This window comes from Columba livia, chromosome 21 (genome assembly GCF_036013475.1).
Source record: "Columba livia isolate bColLiv1 breed racing homer chromosome 21, bColLiv1.pat.W.v2, whole genome shotgun sequence".
Lineage (NCBI taxonomy): Eukaryota > Metazoa > Chordata > Aves > Columbiformes > Columbidae > Columba > Columba livia.
The window spans coordinates 715,402-731,004 of NC_088622.1; the positions used below are offsets into that span (position 1 = coordinate 715,402).

The following is a 15,603-nucleotide window of genomic DNA, read 5'->3' on the forward strand; positions in this document are numbered from 1 at the left end:
TTACATAATCATAATGAGCAACGTTGAGCTAAAGGACACTTTATTGAAGAGATGCGTTAGACCAGGACTCGACTAATTGTGCGGGTTTCAAAAGGTCTAAAGCTGCAAGATCAGTCTCTCCGATTGGTGTCAGACTGATTTAACCGGAAGGGGTTTACGTGTGTTTAGGGTAGCGGTTGCGGACGGGGGTGACAGTGACAACAGCGTGATCCCTTGGGTTACGTTTAAGACGTCACTTGCTGCGGTGGGTCTGTGGTTGCCTGGGGCGCGGAGGGGCCGCGGCCGCCGCTCTCCGGGGCTCAGCCCGGGCGGGCGGAGCGGAGCGGGGCGGGCGGGGCGGGGCGGGGCGGCGGGCGGGCCGAGCGGAGCGGGCGGGCGGAGCGGCCATGGCGGCGGGCTGGCCGGAGCTGGAGGCGGCGGCGCGGGAGCGGCGGCGGGAGCTGGCGCTGGCCGGGCCGGCCGTGGCGGAGCGGGTGGCGGCGGGCGGGGGGCGGCTGCCCGCGGCGCTGCTGGCGCTGCCGCTGCTGCAGTCGCTGGAGCTGAGCGGCTGCGCGGCGCTGCGGGAGCTGGGCCCGGGGCTGGCGGCCGCGCTGCCCGCGCTGCACACGCTGGTGCTGAGCGGCAATGCGCTGGGCCCCGCCGGGCTGGGCGCGGGGCTGGGCGGGCCGCTGCCGGCCCTCCGCCTGCTCGACCTGTCCGGGAACGGCCTGGAGGCGCTGCCCGCCGCGCTGGGCGGGCCCGGGGAGGCCCCGGCGGGAGCCCCGGCCTTCCCGCAGCTGCGCAGCCTCAACCTGAGCGGCAACCGGCTGCGGGAGCTGGGCCCCGGGCTGGCCCGCGCCGCCCCGCAGCTGCAGGCGCTGCTGCTCTCCGGGAACCGGCTGCGGGCGCTGCCCGGCGGGCTCCTGCCCCCCGCTGCCGACGGGCCCTTCCCGCTGCTCAGCCGCCTGGAAGCGGCCGACAACGAGGTGGAGGAGCTGGGCGCTGACATCGCCGCCCTGCCGGCGCTCAAGGTGCGGGCGGCCCCGCGGTCCCAGCCGCGCAGCCGGGTCCCCCCAGCGCCCTGAGCGCCCCGTCTGTGTGTCTGTCTCCTCCAGAGCCTGGACGTGGCCAACAACCAGCTGCGGGAGCTGCCCGCCGCGCTGGCCGACTGCCCCCGCCTGAAGGAGGCCAACTTCAGGGGCAACCAGCTGAAGGACAAGCGGCTGGAGAAGATGGTCAACGGCTGCCAGACAAAGGCCATCCTGGAGTACCTGCGGGCCGGCGGCCGCGGGAAGGGGAAGGCTGAGAACGCCAGAGAGGAGGCCAGGAAGAAGAAGAGGGAGAAGCAGCAGAAGAAGGACGGTGGGGATGCAGAGCAGGATGAGCTGGAGGAGGCGAGCAAGCTGCTGGTGAAGGTTCTGCACATCTCTGAAAACCCAGCACCCTTGGTGGTCAAAGCCAGCCCAGGCGTCAAAGATGTTCGACCCTTCATTGTGTGCTGCGTGCTGAAGGGAGTGAACCTGAAGCCGGGAAATGCTCTGAAGAGGTTCCTGACGGCACAGGTGGGTGCTGCAGTTACCTGTTTGTAACGGGAACATTACTAGCAGCGTTGGAAGCGCGTGGTTTGAGGCTCCTTCCAGCAGAGCAGTTCCGATCCTCCGATCGGGGGGCGCGGGTCTGGCGGTCGGCGGTGCAGCGCGGCCTCTGCCAGCGCCGGGCGGTCTGTGAAAGCAGAACCGGTTCTCCTGAAGCACCCGACGGGATGGTTACCGCGAGAGGGTGATGAACGCACGTGTGTTTGTGCTGCCTGTGTAACAATAACTTGTTAATGCTGTGGAACCTGTTGAGAACTAACAATAAACCTGCCTCCACGCCAGCAGTACCATGGTTTGGCGCCAGGTTCCCTGGTCTGTGCTAAAACTGTCTCACATGCCGAACCTTCCAACTGGGGTATCGTAACCGCAGACTTTCGCCTGGCACATCGTGCGCTCTCCGTTAGATGGCAGATGTTGGCTTCTTTCAGATCATGAGACTCGCGTATTTGTGATTGTTTTCTCATTGAAAGCTGTTGTGTCTCCCAGTTGAGAAACGTGTGGTGCACTGTGCTTCATTATCTTTACATTTGGGTTGTAACTCGCATAAAATCATTTCACAGGTGAAGAGAAGGGCTCTGTTTAGTGCAAAAGCATTACTCACCTAGCTGATAATGCCACAAACATTAAACAGAGAAGAATCTAAACCTTAGGGGGAGTAAATCATGTTGATATTTTGGGTATATTTTGATGGCATTCCCTATGTTTTAGACTAAGCTGCACGAAGACATCTGTGAAAGGCGGACAGCGGCCACAATTGCCACCCACGACTTGCGGCTGATCAAAGGTCCTCTGCTGTACGACGTGCGGCCTCCCGAGGAGCTGCAGGTGGGGCCAGCGGCGTCCCGGGGCCTCTGCACGCCTGTTTGTCCGGTGCGTGTTGTGGCTCACACAAAGCTTTAAACTCGGTCAAATGTTTTCTCATGTGATGTAGATAACGCCCCTGGGCCGCAGGGAGATCAAGGCAAAGGATCTTCTCCGCCAGCTGCAGTTAGAGGCTGAGGAGCAGAGGAAACAGAAGAAGCGGCAGAACGTTTCTGGGTTGCACAGGTCAGTACACCGATCTCTTGCTGCTTTTTCTTCAGGTGAATTTGGTAACTCATGTGGAAAAATGGCACTGCAGAAAGGGTTCTCAAATGTATTATAAAGCATCATCTGTAAGGGTGATGGGGCTGACAAACCCAGCACGAGCTTGAGATGAAAACCAGTGAGCTGTATTTACACATAAAGAGTGACCTGGAGGGAAACGAGGGTGACAAATGCCTTCCATTACTTCTAGCTGCATCAAGAGTGAATTCTTGTCATGTGAATTATTCTTAGAGGTGACAAATATATTTAGTGTAGGAAATAGGAAACAAGGAGGAATGAAGCGTATGTTCAATACGTATGTTCAATAAACTAAGGGAATCAGAGGTGCGGTAAATCCACGTGTAGGAACAGATGAACTATAATGCGCAGTGTCCCTGTTCACCGCCCAGATCCATCACTCGCACAGTGTGGGGAAATCGGGCAAGTATGCGATGGGAGAACTGTATATCGCCATAGTGTGCAGGAGTAGATAGAGTACGCTGTCTGGAAGGATCAGGCAGCGCGCTCTGCTATTCCTGTTTGAGCACTGAGATCTTTGAAAGCTCCAGAAGCTCATCTGTACTTCGACAGCATGGACATTTAAACATGAGTTACTTTACGGTCCCAGCCCGTTGCTTTCCGCAGCTCTGCGCCCCGGTACCGGTTTGCTGAAGTTCAGTGCTTCGACTTCTGGTTTTGCTACATGGTAGATCAGGAACACGCCGATTTGCTTTCATCCCTATCTTGTGCCGCTGTATCCAGCTGCTGTTTCAGTTGCCCACTTTTTGTTCTTGGCAGGTACCTCCAGCTGTTGGACGGGAAAGATAACTACCCGTGTCTTGTGGATGCCGAGGGAGCCGTGATTTCTTTCCCACCCATCACCAACAGTGAGAAAACAAAGGTAATCTCTCTTAATGGAAATACATTAATCACAAACAGTATTTCTTTTTACTGATAGGCATTTAACTCCAGGTTCAAAGATATGTGCAGTTTTGTGAAACTTGTGATTGCGTTCCAAATATGAATCTTCAAAGCCTGAATCTCCTGTGCTGGACTGTCAGATTGAGATGGATCTTGGAGCTGTGTGTTTGCTTAGCGGATGTGCAGAGCTCTGTTACCTGTCCAGCGCGCTGGTCTGCAGGGGGGCTGCGCTGAGGGGCGGGAACAGGGACTTGGACTTGGAGAGAAAGGCAGCGCTTGGCCAGCGGCTGAGTGGAGCACAAAAGCTTTTCGCTCCATGGAGATGGTGCCAGGTGAGCGGGGTGAGTGTGTTCTCCTTCCTTACTGTACCTGTGCAATTCCTACAGGTTAGAAAAGACACCCGGGATCTGTTTCTAGAAGTGACGAGCGACTCCAGTTTACAGATATGCAAAGATGTCATGGACACGCTAATTCTGGTAAGAAGCTCAGTAAAATAATGCCATCTGTTCTTTGTGTGCTGCTTAGTGAAATGTTTAATTGCTCACGTGTGTGGAGAAGAATACAGAAGTTGATTTTTATTGTAGTAGCAGTGTTGTTATTCCCTCTGCTTCACATACACTTCCATTCATGCTGTATCACAATGGGTTTTATATTTTTGTATCCTAACTGGCAAACCTGAACATTCACCAGGGTAAATAATGTGTTGCCTCAACTGGAAATTTATGGTTTGACTTTGAACATAATTAATCTTGTTTTCTGTATTTTGCTTTTAACAGAAAATTGCAGAACTGAACAGATCTACCTTGGAAAACAAGGAAGAGTCGGGCTCGGATAACGAATCGGATGCTCTTTGTGGACCAGTGGACTTGGACCAGAACACACAGCCCAGGAACGTTCCGCTGGCACTGGAGCAGGTGCGGGTGGTGGACACGGATGGAAACCTGAGAGTACTTTATCCTTCAAAAACTGACCTAGCCGCAGTTTCCTCCCTTCTGACTGTAATACGTTAGCAGCTATCACAGCTAAGAAAATTATTCCATTTTCTTTTTATTTTCCCCGTATTCAACACCGCCCCTCGCACGCAGTGAGGTGGTTTGGGTTTTAAGATGCAGAGCATCCCGCCTGGCCAGGGAGCGTTTCATTCTTTCAGCCTTAATAGAGTCACCAGTGTTCTGACCAGGTAGAGATAACAGCGTCTTCAAACGTGAACTTACGGGCAGAGAGAGTGCATGAACTTGTAATCATTGTGACGTGTTAGCATTTATCAAAGGAGCGTGCGGTCATGTTTCTCTGTAAGATCAGTGTTGCTTCCTGCTGCTTCAGCTGGATTATTGTTTTGGCAGCTAAGCTGAGAAATCCAGTAGGTGACAGCAGTGAAACGGAGTCATGTTATATGTACTGGTACTGAAGACAGAACGCAAAACTGCTTCGCTGACACCTCATTCTGCATCGTTTTATATCCGGAGTAATTGTGAAAAGGTAGTTGCTGTTAGAACTTGAGGACTGAGTTCTAAGCGATGGTTTCTGCGTTGGGCTGTGAACACAGCTGCCATTTCAGGCTGAATTTACTGCAGGGGTTTGTGTGTCGCAGTGCGTTAGAGCCATCGTCCGTCCCTGTGGAAGTGCCAATGCAGTGACCTCGTTGTGTGCTCCTGCAGTTACTGTTGGTCGAGCACTGAATTTATTCGTGCTCACAGAGTTCAGTTCCGTTCAGAGAGCTAACGCTGCCTTAGTCAACACTGCTAAAGCTCCTCAAATGCCTGGAATACCAGCACTCTTGCCCCCTCGGCCCTCCTCTGTCACTCCCACGTGAGAATGTTGGGGACACCTTCCAGAATACAGGTGGTTGAGAGGTTCTAAGTTCTGCAGTCCGCGGGGTGACGTTTCCATCCAGGCTGCTATCTGGATGAATGCAAACCTCTCCATGAGTTGGGTGGCCTCGGGACAGGGTTTAGTTGTGGACTGGACAGTGCTGGGTTAATGGTTGGACTGGATGATCTTAAAGGTCTTTTCCCAACCAAAACAATTCTATGATCCTGGTACTTTTTTCTGTTAAAAATGATATAGAGAGCTCTAACTGAACTTCCAGATAGCACATCAAATATGGCCATGTGTTGGGACTTGCATATTGAGTGGAAAAATAAACCAGTTCTTGCAGTCACTGTCACTTGTTGTGGCACTGGTGAACTTTCCAGTCGTGTAACCGCACAACTCGCCAGAGCCGCTCTTGTATACTGCGAGAACGGCAACGTCACGCTGTCTAGCTACTGGTGTTCAAACAATTCAAGTAGATATTCCCACAGAACTCGATTTCAGTAAAACAAGTTTTAATTTGTTAGTAAATCACCATGTGAAACCCAAGGAACGGGAGCCTGAATTGGCGGCGTGTTCCTCTGGGGCGTTAGAAGACACTACCTTGCCGGGCTCTTTCTCCGTCCCTTGGAACTGGGAGGCATTAAAGTGGACGTGTCGATGCTGGGGAGCGATGGGGTCTTGATGCCTCTCTGTTTCAGCAAGTGGTAGAAATCCATCCGTTCACTGATTATTTTCTGAAACGAGGGGTCTGTATAAGGTGGAGGGCGTGGGGTGGAGCGCGGTGCTGCGGGGGCTCTCCCGTCAGCCCCTTGCCGGCCGCCAGGAGCGGAGCGGAAGAGCCGCGTACCTGCATCGCCTCCAGCACCTCCTCGTCCGTCAGCTCTGCCTGGGGAGCCTTCATGCCTGCTGTGCTGAACGTAGCCTGGATTATTTTGTTTCGATACCTTTCAAACTTTTGATAAAGAAGTAGGTGTGTTTAGTCTTTATATACGATTCTTTGACATTTGCATGGATTTACAGAGACCGCTGTTGGACAAAGTACTAGGGAAGGATGAAACGGACAGTCTCTATGTGAAATTACAGGCAGTTTGGCTGGGCTTTGTTTCAAGTACTGTGATTATGATGTGTTTCTGGGTGGACTGAGTCCCTTACCCAGGGGTTGGGCTCTGTACTTGCTACCTGGCACGTACACCTGCAGGAAATGGCTTTAAGATGATACCTGTTATTTGAGTCTGGAAGGATATTAGAAATCTGGTGATGTAACTGTCCTGAACTTGTTTCTCAGGGGCTCCCGGTATTTGAGGCCTGTTGGCTTTGTGAGTGACGTAAGAGCCGCATCCTAAAAAGCTGGGAAGCAAATGGGCCGAGCTTCCTGCACCTCTGGCCCCGGGAAGCTGGGCCCCGAGAGCAAAGGGCTGCAGTGCCCTGGTGCATCTCCCGCTGTGCTTCTGCCCTAGGTATCTCTAAGCTTTTGCATCCTGTGCTTGAAATGGTTGGCGTGTCCCCAGGCAGAGGCAGGACCCTGCAGTGCGGGGTCACACTTACCCTGCTGGTGAGGCACTCGAGTGCCACCCGCGTTTGCAGCTCCTGGTGCTGCAGGGCCTCTGCCTGGCTCTGCGCCGCGTCCCGCGCCTGTCGCTGCTGGCGGAGCCGGTGCCGGCTGCTCCGAACCTCCTCCTGCAGCTGCCCCACTGCCTCCTGCAGCTCGCTGATCAGCTGGCGCTGCTCAGCCAGTTTGGATTCTTGTTCTGCGACAACCTGAGGGGACACACAAATCATTATTGTGAGGAAGAAGGCGAGCAGGCTTGGCTGCATCTTCCCAGTATCTGGTCCAAATGCTTCTTGTATTTGCTGGGCAGAGTCTACAGATTAACAGCCTTGCCAGTACTGGTAGCCGTTAGTACTTGGTGTTTTCTCTAAAACTACTGGATTGAGTAGGGGTTTTTTAATGTGGCAAACTCGCCCAAGCCTAAAACAAGGACAACTAAGCAGCTAATACAAGAATCTTCTATAGAGGCTTTGCACCGAATTTACTTGTCGTAGATTGCAGTTCTCCTTCTCTATTGTCACCATCATTTCTTTATCTTCCTGTTCTTCTGTCAGACTGCAAAACTTAAAGAGAAAATATTTTACACCTCAGTTTTGTGTATCTCCTGTCTAGGAGAAAGGGAACTGTTGCACGAAGCCCGAATCCCCTGCGCCAGCTCTGCTGACACGATGGCCACCGTGCTCTTGGGGCGGTACCTTGGCAGACAAGCCTTGTAGCTGATGTTCTCGCTCTCTGAGCTTCCTTTGGAGCATTTCCTTTTCAGATTGGATTCTCCGAAGCTGGGATTCTTGGATCTCCAGTTGTCTTTGCAGGGAAGAAATGACACCTGTAGAGTTGGGGTACGACCGTTCAGCAGACCCAATCCCTGCCAGAAGCTTCACGGCTCCTTTATTTCAGGTAGGCATGAGCAGAGAAAGAGAAACTGGTTTCAAAGCATCTCTGCAAGCAACAACTGAAACCAGGAGGTTTTGCGCTCATGAGAGCCTCACCTAGAATTTTCTCTAGGTAAAAGGAGCAGAATCGCAAGGAGACGAGCATGGCAGCCGCTGTGACTGTTTTGTGTGCCCCCGTACCTGTGGCCATGCTGTACTCGGCCCTCGCTCTCTGCAGCTGCTCCCGGAGCTCTGGTTCGGGTTCCTGCAGCTCCTGCGAGGCCCTGCGAGCATCCGCATCGCCGAGAGCTTCACCAGGGGCTTCTCTGCTCCCTTCCATCCCCTGGGGGAGGACGCGTGCCGGGGGAGCTGGGCTGAGAACTGCGGCTGAAGCCCGAGGTCGCTCGGTGTCCCGGCAGGCGGTTCGTCCCCGCTCCCGCCGCTGTCAGGCGCCGGGCACCGCCACGGAGGCTGCTGCCGAGGGGCCGGGACCGGGGCTGGGACCGGGGCTGCTCGGGGCTGCTCCGCCTCCCGGCCTCGCCGCGGCGCCCGGTTGCCTGGCAACTGGGCCGCGCCTTCCGCTTCCGGCCGGGCCGCGCCGCCGCCATGGGGCGGAAGAAGAAGACGCTGCACGACTACGCGGCCGAGTTCTCGGAGCTGGCGGTGCGGCGGCAGCTGCTGCAGCGCGGGGCGGCGGGCGAGCCGGCCGTGGTGGAGACGCTGTACTGCACCTCCTGCCAGCTGCCCATGCGCGTCCGCCGCGACCGCATCCTGGAGCACCTCTCGTCCGGCCGCCACTACCGCAACCGCCGCCTGCTCCGCCAGCACGGCCTGCGCGGCCCGCTGCTCCTGTGAGTGCGGCCCCGGCCTTCCCCGACCCCACCTCGAATCCGGGGGGCAGTTTTGGGCCCCTCGCACCACGAAAGCCCTTGAGGTGCTGGAGCGAGTTGAGAGGAGGGAGCGGAGCTGGTGAGGGGCTGGAGCACAAGTGTGATGGAGCGGCTGAGGGACCTGGGGGTTCAGCTGGAGAACAGGAGCTGAGGGGAGACCTTCTGATCTCTGAACTGCCTGAAAGGAGCTTGGAGCCAGGGGGGTCGGGCTCTGCTCCCCAGGAACAAGCACCAGGAGCAGAGGAAACGGCCTCAAGTTGCGCCAGGGGAGGTTGAGGTTGGATGTGGGAACAATTTCTTCCCCAAAGGGCTGTGGGGCATTGAACAGGCTGCCCAGGGCAGTGCAGGAGTCACCATCCCTGGAGGGCTGGACAGACGGACATGAGGTTCTCAGGACATGGGGCAGTGCCAGGGGTGGGTTATGGTTGGACTCCATGATTTTGAGAGTCTCTTCCAACCAAAACGACTCTGTGGCTCTTGGCTGGGGCTGTGGGAGCAGGGGAGCTCTGTGGGGCCACAGCCCCTCACCTCAGACCCCTCCTTTCTCCCCAGCTCCGCAGGTCCCGACAGCCCCGGGCTGCCGCTGCAGCTGGACGCACCTTCCCTTCTCTCCCCACCATCCTTCATCCTCACCGGCACCAGCGCCGGCTACGCCATGGTCCCCTCGCCGCCCTCCTGCCACAAGCCGCTGGTTCCCCTGCAGCCCGTCACCCCCACTGTGAGCACAGCCCCCCCCAGGGAAGACCCCACACCCTCCACCTCTGCCAGCCGCCCCTCAGCGCTTCCTGCCTTCCGCACCAGGACCTCTGCACCCGAGGCCTCCGACAGCGCCGTGCCCGCCTCACAGCACAGTGGCGGCATTGGCCTCGCCCTGTTCGGCATCGGGCTCGCTGACAAAGCCTTGTTTCAAAGCCTGCTGGAGGAGAACGGCTGCTGCTTGCTCTACGTGGTGGAGGACCAGCTGGAGGAGGTGCAGCGTGCCTTTGGCGCCGAGTTCCTGGCCGGCACCAGGGTGCTGCGGCAGCAGGACGCCGGTGCGGCGCTAAGCGATCAGCGGTACTGACCACCACCGACTCCCGTGCGTGTTTCTTCCCCCCACGAGGCTGTAGCGGATCCAGACCGCGCTTGTCTGGCTGCGCGTACGGGAATGGAGTGAGACCAAAGGGCCGTTACAGGCTGAGCCTTACGTAGGGTGTCAGGAGTCCCTGAGGAGTCAGCAGATTTTAAGTCATTTTCAAAGGACACATTTAAAGGACTTTACAGTGCAGGAAAAGCAATGCAGTTGCCTTGTGCCACTTCTAACCTAAATATGTTGTCTCGTGTTTCATCCTGCCAGCAGGTGCCGAGTTCCTGTTGTAATGTAACTTGCTCTTCTGGAGCGGTGGGCTTTCATGTCTTGTTTTTTTAACTCTCTCAAAATTAAAGGCAGCTATCATAAAAAAAATTGTAACTGAAAGGAGCTTTTGAGCATTGTTCATTCGAATGAAAAGCTTGTCTTCACTGAAGATCTTTCTTTTGACTTCGGCAGAGTCTCTGGAGCCGTTATTTGTTCACCGCCTGAGGAAGCCTCCGAGATCGTAATAGACGCTTTACGAGCAGGTAAGAGGAACGGCTGCAGGTCCAGCTTTTGTGTGTAGTCAGTGGCGCAGGCTGGGGCGGACCTGCTGAACACCCTCAGTGTGAGCGCTCCCTCGTTTCCGCTGTGTCCTTTGAGTTGTGCACGCTGTCTTGTTGCACGATTAAAGATAAATTAGTCCGCTGATGCCGCTGGCATTAATGGCTTAACGCCGATGCAGTTTGTGCTGCGCGGGTCCCAGCGCAGCCGTGCGTCGTTTCTGGTGCTGGAAACAGCCCCGGGACTCGCAGGGGGTCTGGCAGAGCGGTCACGCGTCCTGGCTCCGTCACCAGCCGGTGGCACCGCAGCTGGAGCCCACAAGGGAGCTCGTGGCGTCTACAAACAAAACCCTGTGCTTCAGTTTTATCCAACGCGCTTTCTAGCACATAACAACGTGTACATGTTTTTGCAAGAGCAGAACGCTCCGTGCAGATCGTGTCCTGCCTTCAGCCCTGTGTTCTGTACTGTTTTCCCCAGGAAAAGGGGTGTTTTGCGAGGGGCTGCCCAGTTTGGACAGGCAGAGGGCAGGAGCTTGTTTCGATGAAGCCGACAGATGTGGGAGGCCGTTGGTGTGCGGATTCTACAAGTAAGACCAGCATTTCTCTTCTGATTTATACTTGACGAGAAGCGCCTGTCTGAAAGTAGCATTGATTCCTCGGGCTTTCCTGAGTTTGTCCTCAAATAAACTTATGTTGATGTTCATCTTAGAGTTAACTGGATTGGATTAATTCTTCATGCTTAATGAAGAGAAAACCTAGCTGTCATGAGATTAAAATAACTGTTCACTCGAATGGCTGCTGGGGTTGCTCAAGTGGTGGAGCTTTCAGGATGTCAGAGGTCCATTTTATTTTAGAATGGCCAGAGGCAGGTGGGGTCCACATCTCTGCAGTCTGTTCGAGGAAATATTCTGCTGGTGCTGTCATTTTATTAAGCTACATGGCCGTGAGAATTTTGCTTGATGTTAGAATACTGGCCTATCCAATGGGAATAGATTTATTAATCTTTATGAAGTAATATTTCTACTTGTGACCTTACATCTGGACCCTTAAGATTAACTAATTGAAACAAAAGGAAAGTAGATTAATTTTAATTCACTCCTGCTCTGTTAAACTTGCAGAAACCTGGGGAGCTCTGCTGAAAGCTGAGGATGCCGCTTTAAACTTGCGCTTGGCGCTTAACACCATTGCTGAGCAGATGTGGGTTGTTAGTAAACGCGTGGATCATTTGTCCTCCTCTGCTGAGAAGAGTTTATTTCATTGCAAATAAAATTGATTTGGGCAAATATATGTATATTTCCTATACGCTAGTATGTAATTACACAAAACGTCTGCCCCAGGCTTGGCCGTTGGAGTGCTCTGCGCGGGTCTGATCGCAGCGTAGGGCTGAGCCGCAGCTGAGGTTTTGGGCAATGCTCACCTGAAAGTGAATGTGTAGGCAGAGCTCTGAGGAGAGCTGGGCTCATTTAGTGGGTCTTTAAATGCTTTCAGTCCCTATAGTTTTAATTTCTTAATTAACTGCTCTGCGTCCCCTGTTTCTCTGTGAAGGCGCTTTGACCCGGCGCTGCAGTTCCTGCGCAGGAAGGTCCGTGACAGCCGTGCCCTGGGGAGGATCCACCGCGTCGGCACCGTCAGCAGCACCTACCCAGCAGCGGCCCCGAGCCTGCTGAGGGCCGCAGGTACCGCTGCACGGCGGCCTCTCCAGGGCTGGAAATACATCTCGCCCTGCGTTCTGGGGGGGGCCCCTGTGTCTGTGCGCAGGTTTTCTTTTGAGAGGCATTTTCTTTACCAGTCTCTATTTCTGTTGCGTTTTTCTGTTTGCTTTTGCTGTTACTTTCCCCGATATTGGGGGCTTTTTCTCTCGGTCTTGGGGCAGTTCAGAAATGGACATTGACTGTGGGTTTTAAACGTGGAGACCGTAACGCCCAGTTTTGCTTCTTCCAGGTGGAATTTTTTATAACGCTGCGGTGCACGATATAGATATTGTCAGTTTGCTGTTGGGAGAGAGCGCACCAGATACGATATTTTCCCTGGGGCATGCGTTCTGTGCAGGTAAGAGTAAAACTTGTGGTGGTTTATCGTGTAAATAAATCTTGTGATTGTGGCACTAAAATTGGGAAGAAGGAGTGTACGAGACCACAGTAGCCATGATGTAGTTATTCCATCATAGACCAGCTGAAAAAAGAGTGTAGTGAAACGGAAGGGAAGTTTCTCAAGCAGTTGTAGCAGAGGGGGGATTTGTGCACGCTGTCAGTGCCCCGCTGACGTGGAGAGGCTGCTGTGGGATGTCACCGAGCTCTGTGGCAACGGAGGGATGTCACGTTTGCCACTTGCCGTGAGCGAGTGCCTCTTTGTCGCTCAGATCTGGCCCAGCTGAAGGACGCAGACACTGTGGCGATCAGCATGAAATTCCGTAGCGGAGCGATCGTGACCCTGGACGTCAGCCAGCACTGCACCAAAACCTGCGACCACAGGCTGGAGGTGCGTTCCCGCTGCTCCGTCGAGTCTGTCGCAACACCGCGGGCCAGCACAAAACCACTCAAAACTAGGGTTCTCCTTCCTGTCTGCTGCCTCCCCGCAGGTTCACGGCTCTCAAGGAACATTACGGGTCGATAATCAGAATCCCCTGGGGATTACAGAGCACGGGACTTCGGTGTCGCTGTGTTCCCAGACCCAAGCTGATCGCTACCGGGACGCGCACAGGGAGCTCTTCCGACACTTCCTGAGGACGCTGAAAGGTGGGACAGCGCTGCCTTTGCTTTTAGTGAAACCTTCCCTTGGAAGCTGTTCCGATAGCAGTTGCAATTGGGAGTTTGTGTCTGAAGTCCCCCAAATAAATGAGTGGGTGTGAAAACCAGGAGTGAGGTTGGTCGTGGCCGAGCTGAAGCCAGGGTCGTGCAGGTGATGGGCGAGCTCCTGGCGAGCACAAGCAGCGTTTCACAGGCCGGTCTGCCTGCCTTTACTTAGGGAAATGACAATTAACCGCTTGGCTTCACAGGGCTTTCCAGTCAGTGAGACAGGCTAGGGCTGGGGCGGTGATCTGAAGCTGTTCTGAGAAGAAATGAAAATGTGGAGGAAAAGTGGCACTGGGTTTTACTGGTGTTTGTGAAGGAAGCAGCCGCTTAGAACACCAGGGAGACCCCAGCTGGAGGCCTGGCTGCCCGGGAGTGGAAGCATCCCTGTTCTGCGGGCTGCATTGACACAAACACAAGGTTTTAGTCATGGGACGGGAAGGAGAGGGGGCTGAAACTTTCCTTTTAAGACGTGAGGCCCCAGCTGCGGGGCCTGGAGCGGGTTGTGGTGGTGGGCGGCCAAGTCCTGACAGGCCGAGCGGTGGTAACCCGGGCGTCGCGCTGCTGTCCCCGCAGGCACGGAGCCCCCCGCCGTCACCAAAGAGCAGGTCCTGTGCGCCATCCGGGTCGCTGCAGCTGCCCAGCAGTCCTGGAGAACTGGATCCGCCGTTGACTTGCGCAGCGAAGCAACAGATGCGCCGGTAATCAAGACGGAGATAATGTGATTGCCACTGTTTCCTGTGGCGCAGGACAACGTTCAACTCTGCTGCAGCGAGGTCTGCCCGCCTGGCAACGTCTCCGTGTGGTTTTGCCGTTTCTGTGGGGAATGCCCTGAAGACGGAGGCGCGTTTGACCCAGAAGCGCTCGGCGCTGGGGCCGCGGGGGGTCCTGGCGCCTCGGCCGGAGCCCTGCGAGTATTCTGGGGGTCTGGCCCCTGCGGCGCTGGGCAGAGCCCGGTGTCCGGGCCGAGGGGTCAGAGCGTCGCCCGCCGCGCTGGGGGCGGCACGGGGGGGGTTCCTGGCAGCTGCACGACAGAGGTGATAGAAAGCTCAAAATAATACACGGGCGCATCCCTCTGGTCTGTGCTGGTTTCCCTTTGGTGCACACAGGAATGGGACGTCTGTGCTGAACTCACCTTTGGGCCTCCTATTTATTGTTTTGGTTGTTATTTTTACTACATTTTCTAAATATTTTTGGAAAGAAGGTATGAGCTAATTTTCTTGTGGGGAAAGAGAAAAAGAAATGAAAAAGGAGGAGGGAAACCTGTGGCTGTCCTGACGTTAGGGACAGAGAGATTTGGCATTAAGGCCTTAAACCAAGGCTGTTCTGTAGAGGAGCGATGTGTTTGGGCATTTTGGTGCCAAACCCTGCGTTATCCAAGGGCGTTTTGAGGATGCAATCTGGATTTGCACAGGTGCTGTTCCTGCTGCCGGCACCCGCGCGGCTCCCCGGGCTCTTCTCGTGCGGTAACGTTTCGGTAGCAAAGCTGAGCTAATAATCGCATCCCTGGGTGTAGGAAGGGCATCTGATTGTGTCTTTCACAGGTATTTTTAGACTCCAGCAGATGTGGAATATACACCATGGGAATAGTCAGTGCCTTGACCGGCAGGCAGCTCTGCTGTAGACCAGGTCTCCGTACCTTTTATTCGTGTGTGGAGCTTATTGCACATGTAGAGATTTGACTCCTCTTGTCTGTTTCTCACACGCTGGTTTTCCAGATCTTTTGAAAGCTGTTTTTATTGTATTAATAACGTTCTTGCCGTAAGTGTTGCTTTAGAAATGACACTTCTGGCTAGATTCTTTATTTTAATCAATTTCCAATTCTTACGTATGGGATATATATAACTAAACTAGCAATAGCGGTTACATTTATAACTAAAGACCATTTGTTTGTGGAAATTGTTTTTAACAGTGTAATTTTTCAAACTCAGAAAAACTGTGTCTTAATGATAAAGATTAATGTCAATTCCATTCTCTATTTTCTAGTCATTTATTGAAGAAAAGGAAGTTTTACCCATGAAGTAGCAGCCGTTTGCCCGTCTGCGGTCAGTGCAGCCGTTGGGTGCGATGGGCAGGTTTGTGTTTGCTGGGGGGTTCGGGGCTGTGCTCCCCCCCTTGGGGTCTCGCTGCGGTAGGAGCCGCTTTCCGTCCCGTGCAGGCAAGGGTTTAGTTGCCAGGTGCTGGAATTCCCACATGTACTTTTATTGTGTTACAAAAAAAATATAAGAGAAGCCACAGCTATAAAAATAACACATTTTCCAAAGATAACGTTACAAAAAGTACCCTGGGTACCGTGGTTGGGGTGCATCGCTTAATACTGCCAGAGGAAGCTTCAGTTCACGTTGGAAACATGAATGAGTGTTTAGAAACCTTTAAAGCATTAAAGTGCTTTAATTTGCCGTAGTCCCCGCCGGGGTCTGGGTTTGGGCAGCACCGCGGGGCGGGATGTGGCGGTTCTGCCCGGCGCCGGAGGGGCCGCGGTCTGACCAGCGCTGGGCTCCAGCAGCGCTCGGC

At 54.3% G+C, this 15,603-nt stretch overlaps 3 protein-coding genes across 8 annotated transcripts; 2 read left to right on the forward strand and 1 right to left on the reverse strand.

The window, feature by feature from the left end:
• Window positions 1–386: 386 nt before the first annotated feature.
• Window positions 387–5,727, forward strand: LRRC47 (leucine rich repeat containing 47). Its single transcript, XM_065037864.1, has 7 exons — window positions 387–1,010; window positions 1,095–1,541; window positions 2,283–2,399; window positions 2,506–2,621; window positions 3,438–3,540; window positions 3,947–4,036; window positions 4,337–5,727. The coding sequence occupies exons 1-7, from the start codon at window positions 387–389 to the stop codon at window positions 4,568–4,570; spliced, it is 1,731 nt and encodes a 576-aa protein (XP_064893936.1). The 3' UTR covers window positions 4,571–5,727.
• A 143-nt stretch (window positions 5,728–5,870) lies between these two features.
• On the reverse strand, window positions 5,871–8,336 carry CCDC27 (coiled-coil domain containing 27). Of its 6 annotated transcripts, none has more exons than XM_065037880.1 (6): window positions 7,998–8,336; window positions 7,620–7,750; window positions 7,410–7,487; window positions 6,921–7,133; window positions 6,223–6,327; window positions 5,871–6,109 (listed from the first exon to the last, which is right to left on the reverse strand). In XM_065037880.1, exons 1-6 carry the CDS (start codon window positions 8,134–8,136, stop codon window positions 5,972–5,974), a joined length of 804 nt encoding a protein of 267 aa, XP_064893952.1. In that variant the 5' UTR covers window positions 8,137–8,336; the 3' UTR covers window positions 5,871–5,971. The 6 variants fall into 6 exon arrangements, with proteins under 6 accessions (XP_064893952.1, XP_021137440.2, XP_021137441.2 ...); XM_021281765.2 differs by having other exon boundaries at window positions 7,401–7,487; XM_021281766.2 differs by having other exon boundaries at window positions 5,871–6,123; window positions 7,401–7,487.
• On the forward strand, window positions 8,302–15,060 carry LOC102084251 (myo-inositol 2-dehydrogenase). The gene is made up of 9 exons (XM_065037865.1): window positions 8,302–8,647; window positions 9,239–9,742; window positions 10,215–10,285; window positions 10,779–10,887; window positions 11,846–11,976; window positions 12,242–12,349; window positions 12,660–12,778; window positions 12,879–13,035; window positions 13,666–15,060. The coding sequence occupies exons 1-9, from the start codon at window positions 8,403–8,405 to the stop codon at window positions 13,812–13,814; spliced, it is 1,593 nt and encodes a 530-aa protein (XP_064893937.1). The 5' UTR covers window positions 8,302–8,402; the 3' UTR covers window positions 13,815–15,060.
• Window positions 15,061–15,603: the final 543 nt, after the last annotated feature.

Bases quoted from the DNA above. Each gene is read 5' to 3' on its own strand.
- LRRC47 (XM_065037864.1), top strand. From the start codon at position 387: ATGGCGGCGGGCTGGCCGGAGCTGGAGGCGGCGGCGCGGGAGCGGCGG. The intron at 2,400-2,505 runs GTGGGGCCAGCG...CATGTGATGTAG, and splicing joins GGCCTCCCGAGGAGCTGCAG to ATAACGCCCCTGGGCCGCAG. The intron at 4,037-4,336 runs GTAAGAAGCTCA...TGCTTTTAACAG, and splicing joins TCATGGACACGCTAATTCTG to AAAATTGCAGAACTGAACAG.
- CCDC27 (XM_065037877.1), bottom strand. From the start codon at position 8,136: ATGGAAGGGAGCAGAGAAGCCCCTGGTGAAGCTCTCGGCGATGCGGAT. The intron at 7,488-7,619 runs GTACCGCCCCAA...TTTCTCTTTAAG, and splicing joins TACAAGGCTTGTCTGCCAAG to TTTTGCAGTCTGACAGAAGA. The intron at 7,134-7,400 runs GTGCAAAGCCTC...GTGTCCCCTCAG, and splicing joins ATCTACGACAAGTAAATTCG to GTTGTCGCAGAACAAGAATC.
- LOC102084251 (XM_065037865.1), top strand. From the start codon at position 8,403: ATGGGGCGGAAGAAGAAGACGCTGCACGACTACGCGGCCGAGTTCTCG. The intron at 10,286-10,778 runs GTAAGAGGAACG...TGTTTTCCCCAG, and splicing joins AATAGACGCTTTACGAGCAG to GAAAAGGGGTGTTTTGCGAG. The intron at 10,888-11,845 runs GTAAGACCAGCA...TTCTCTGTGAAG, and splicing joins TTGGTGTGCGGATTCTACAA to GCGCTTTGACCCGGCGCTGC.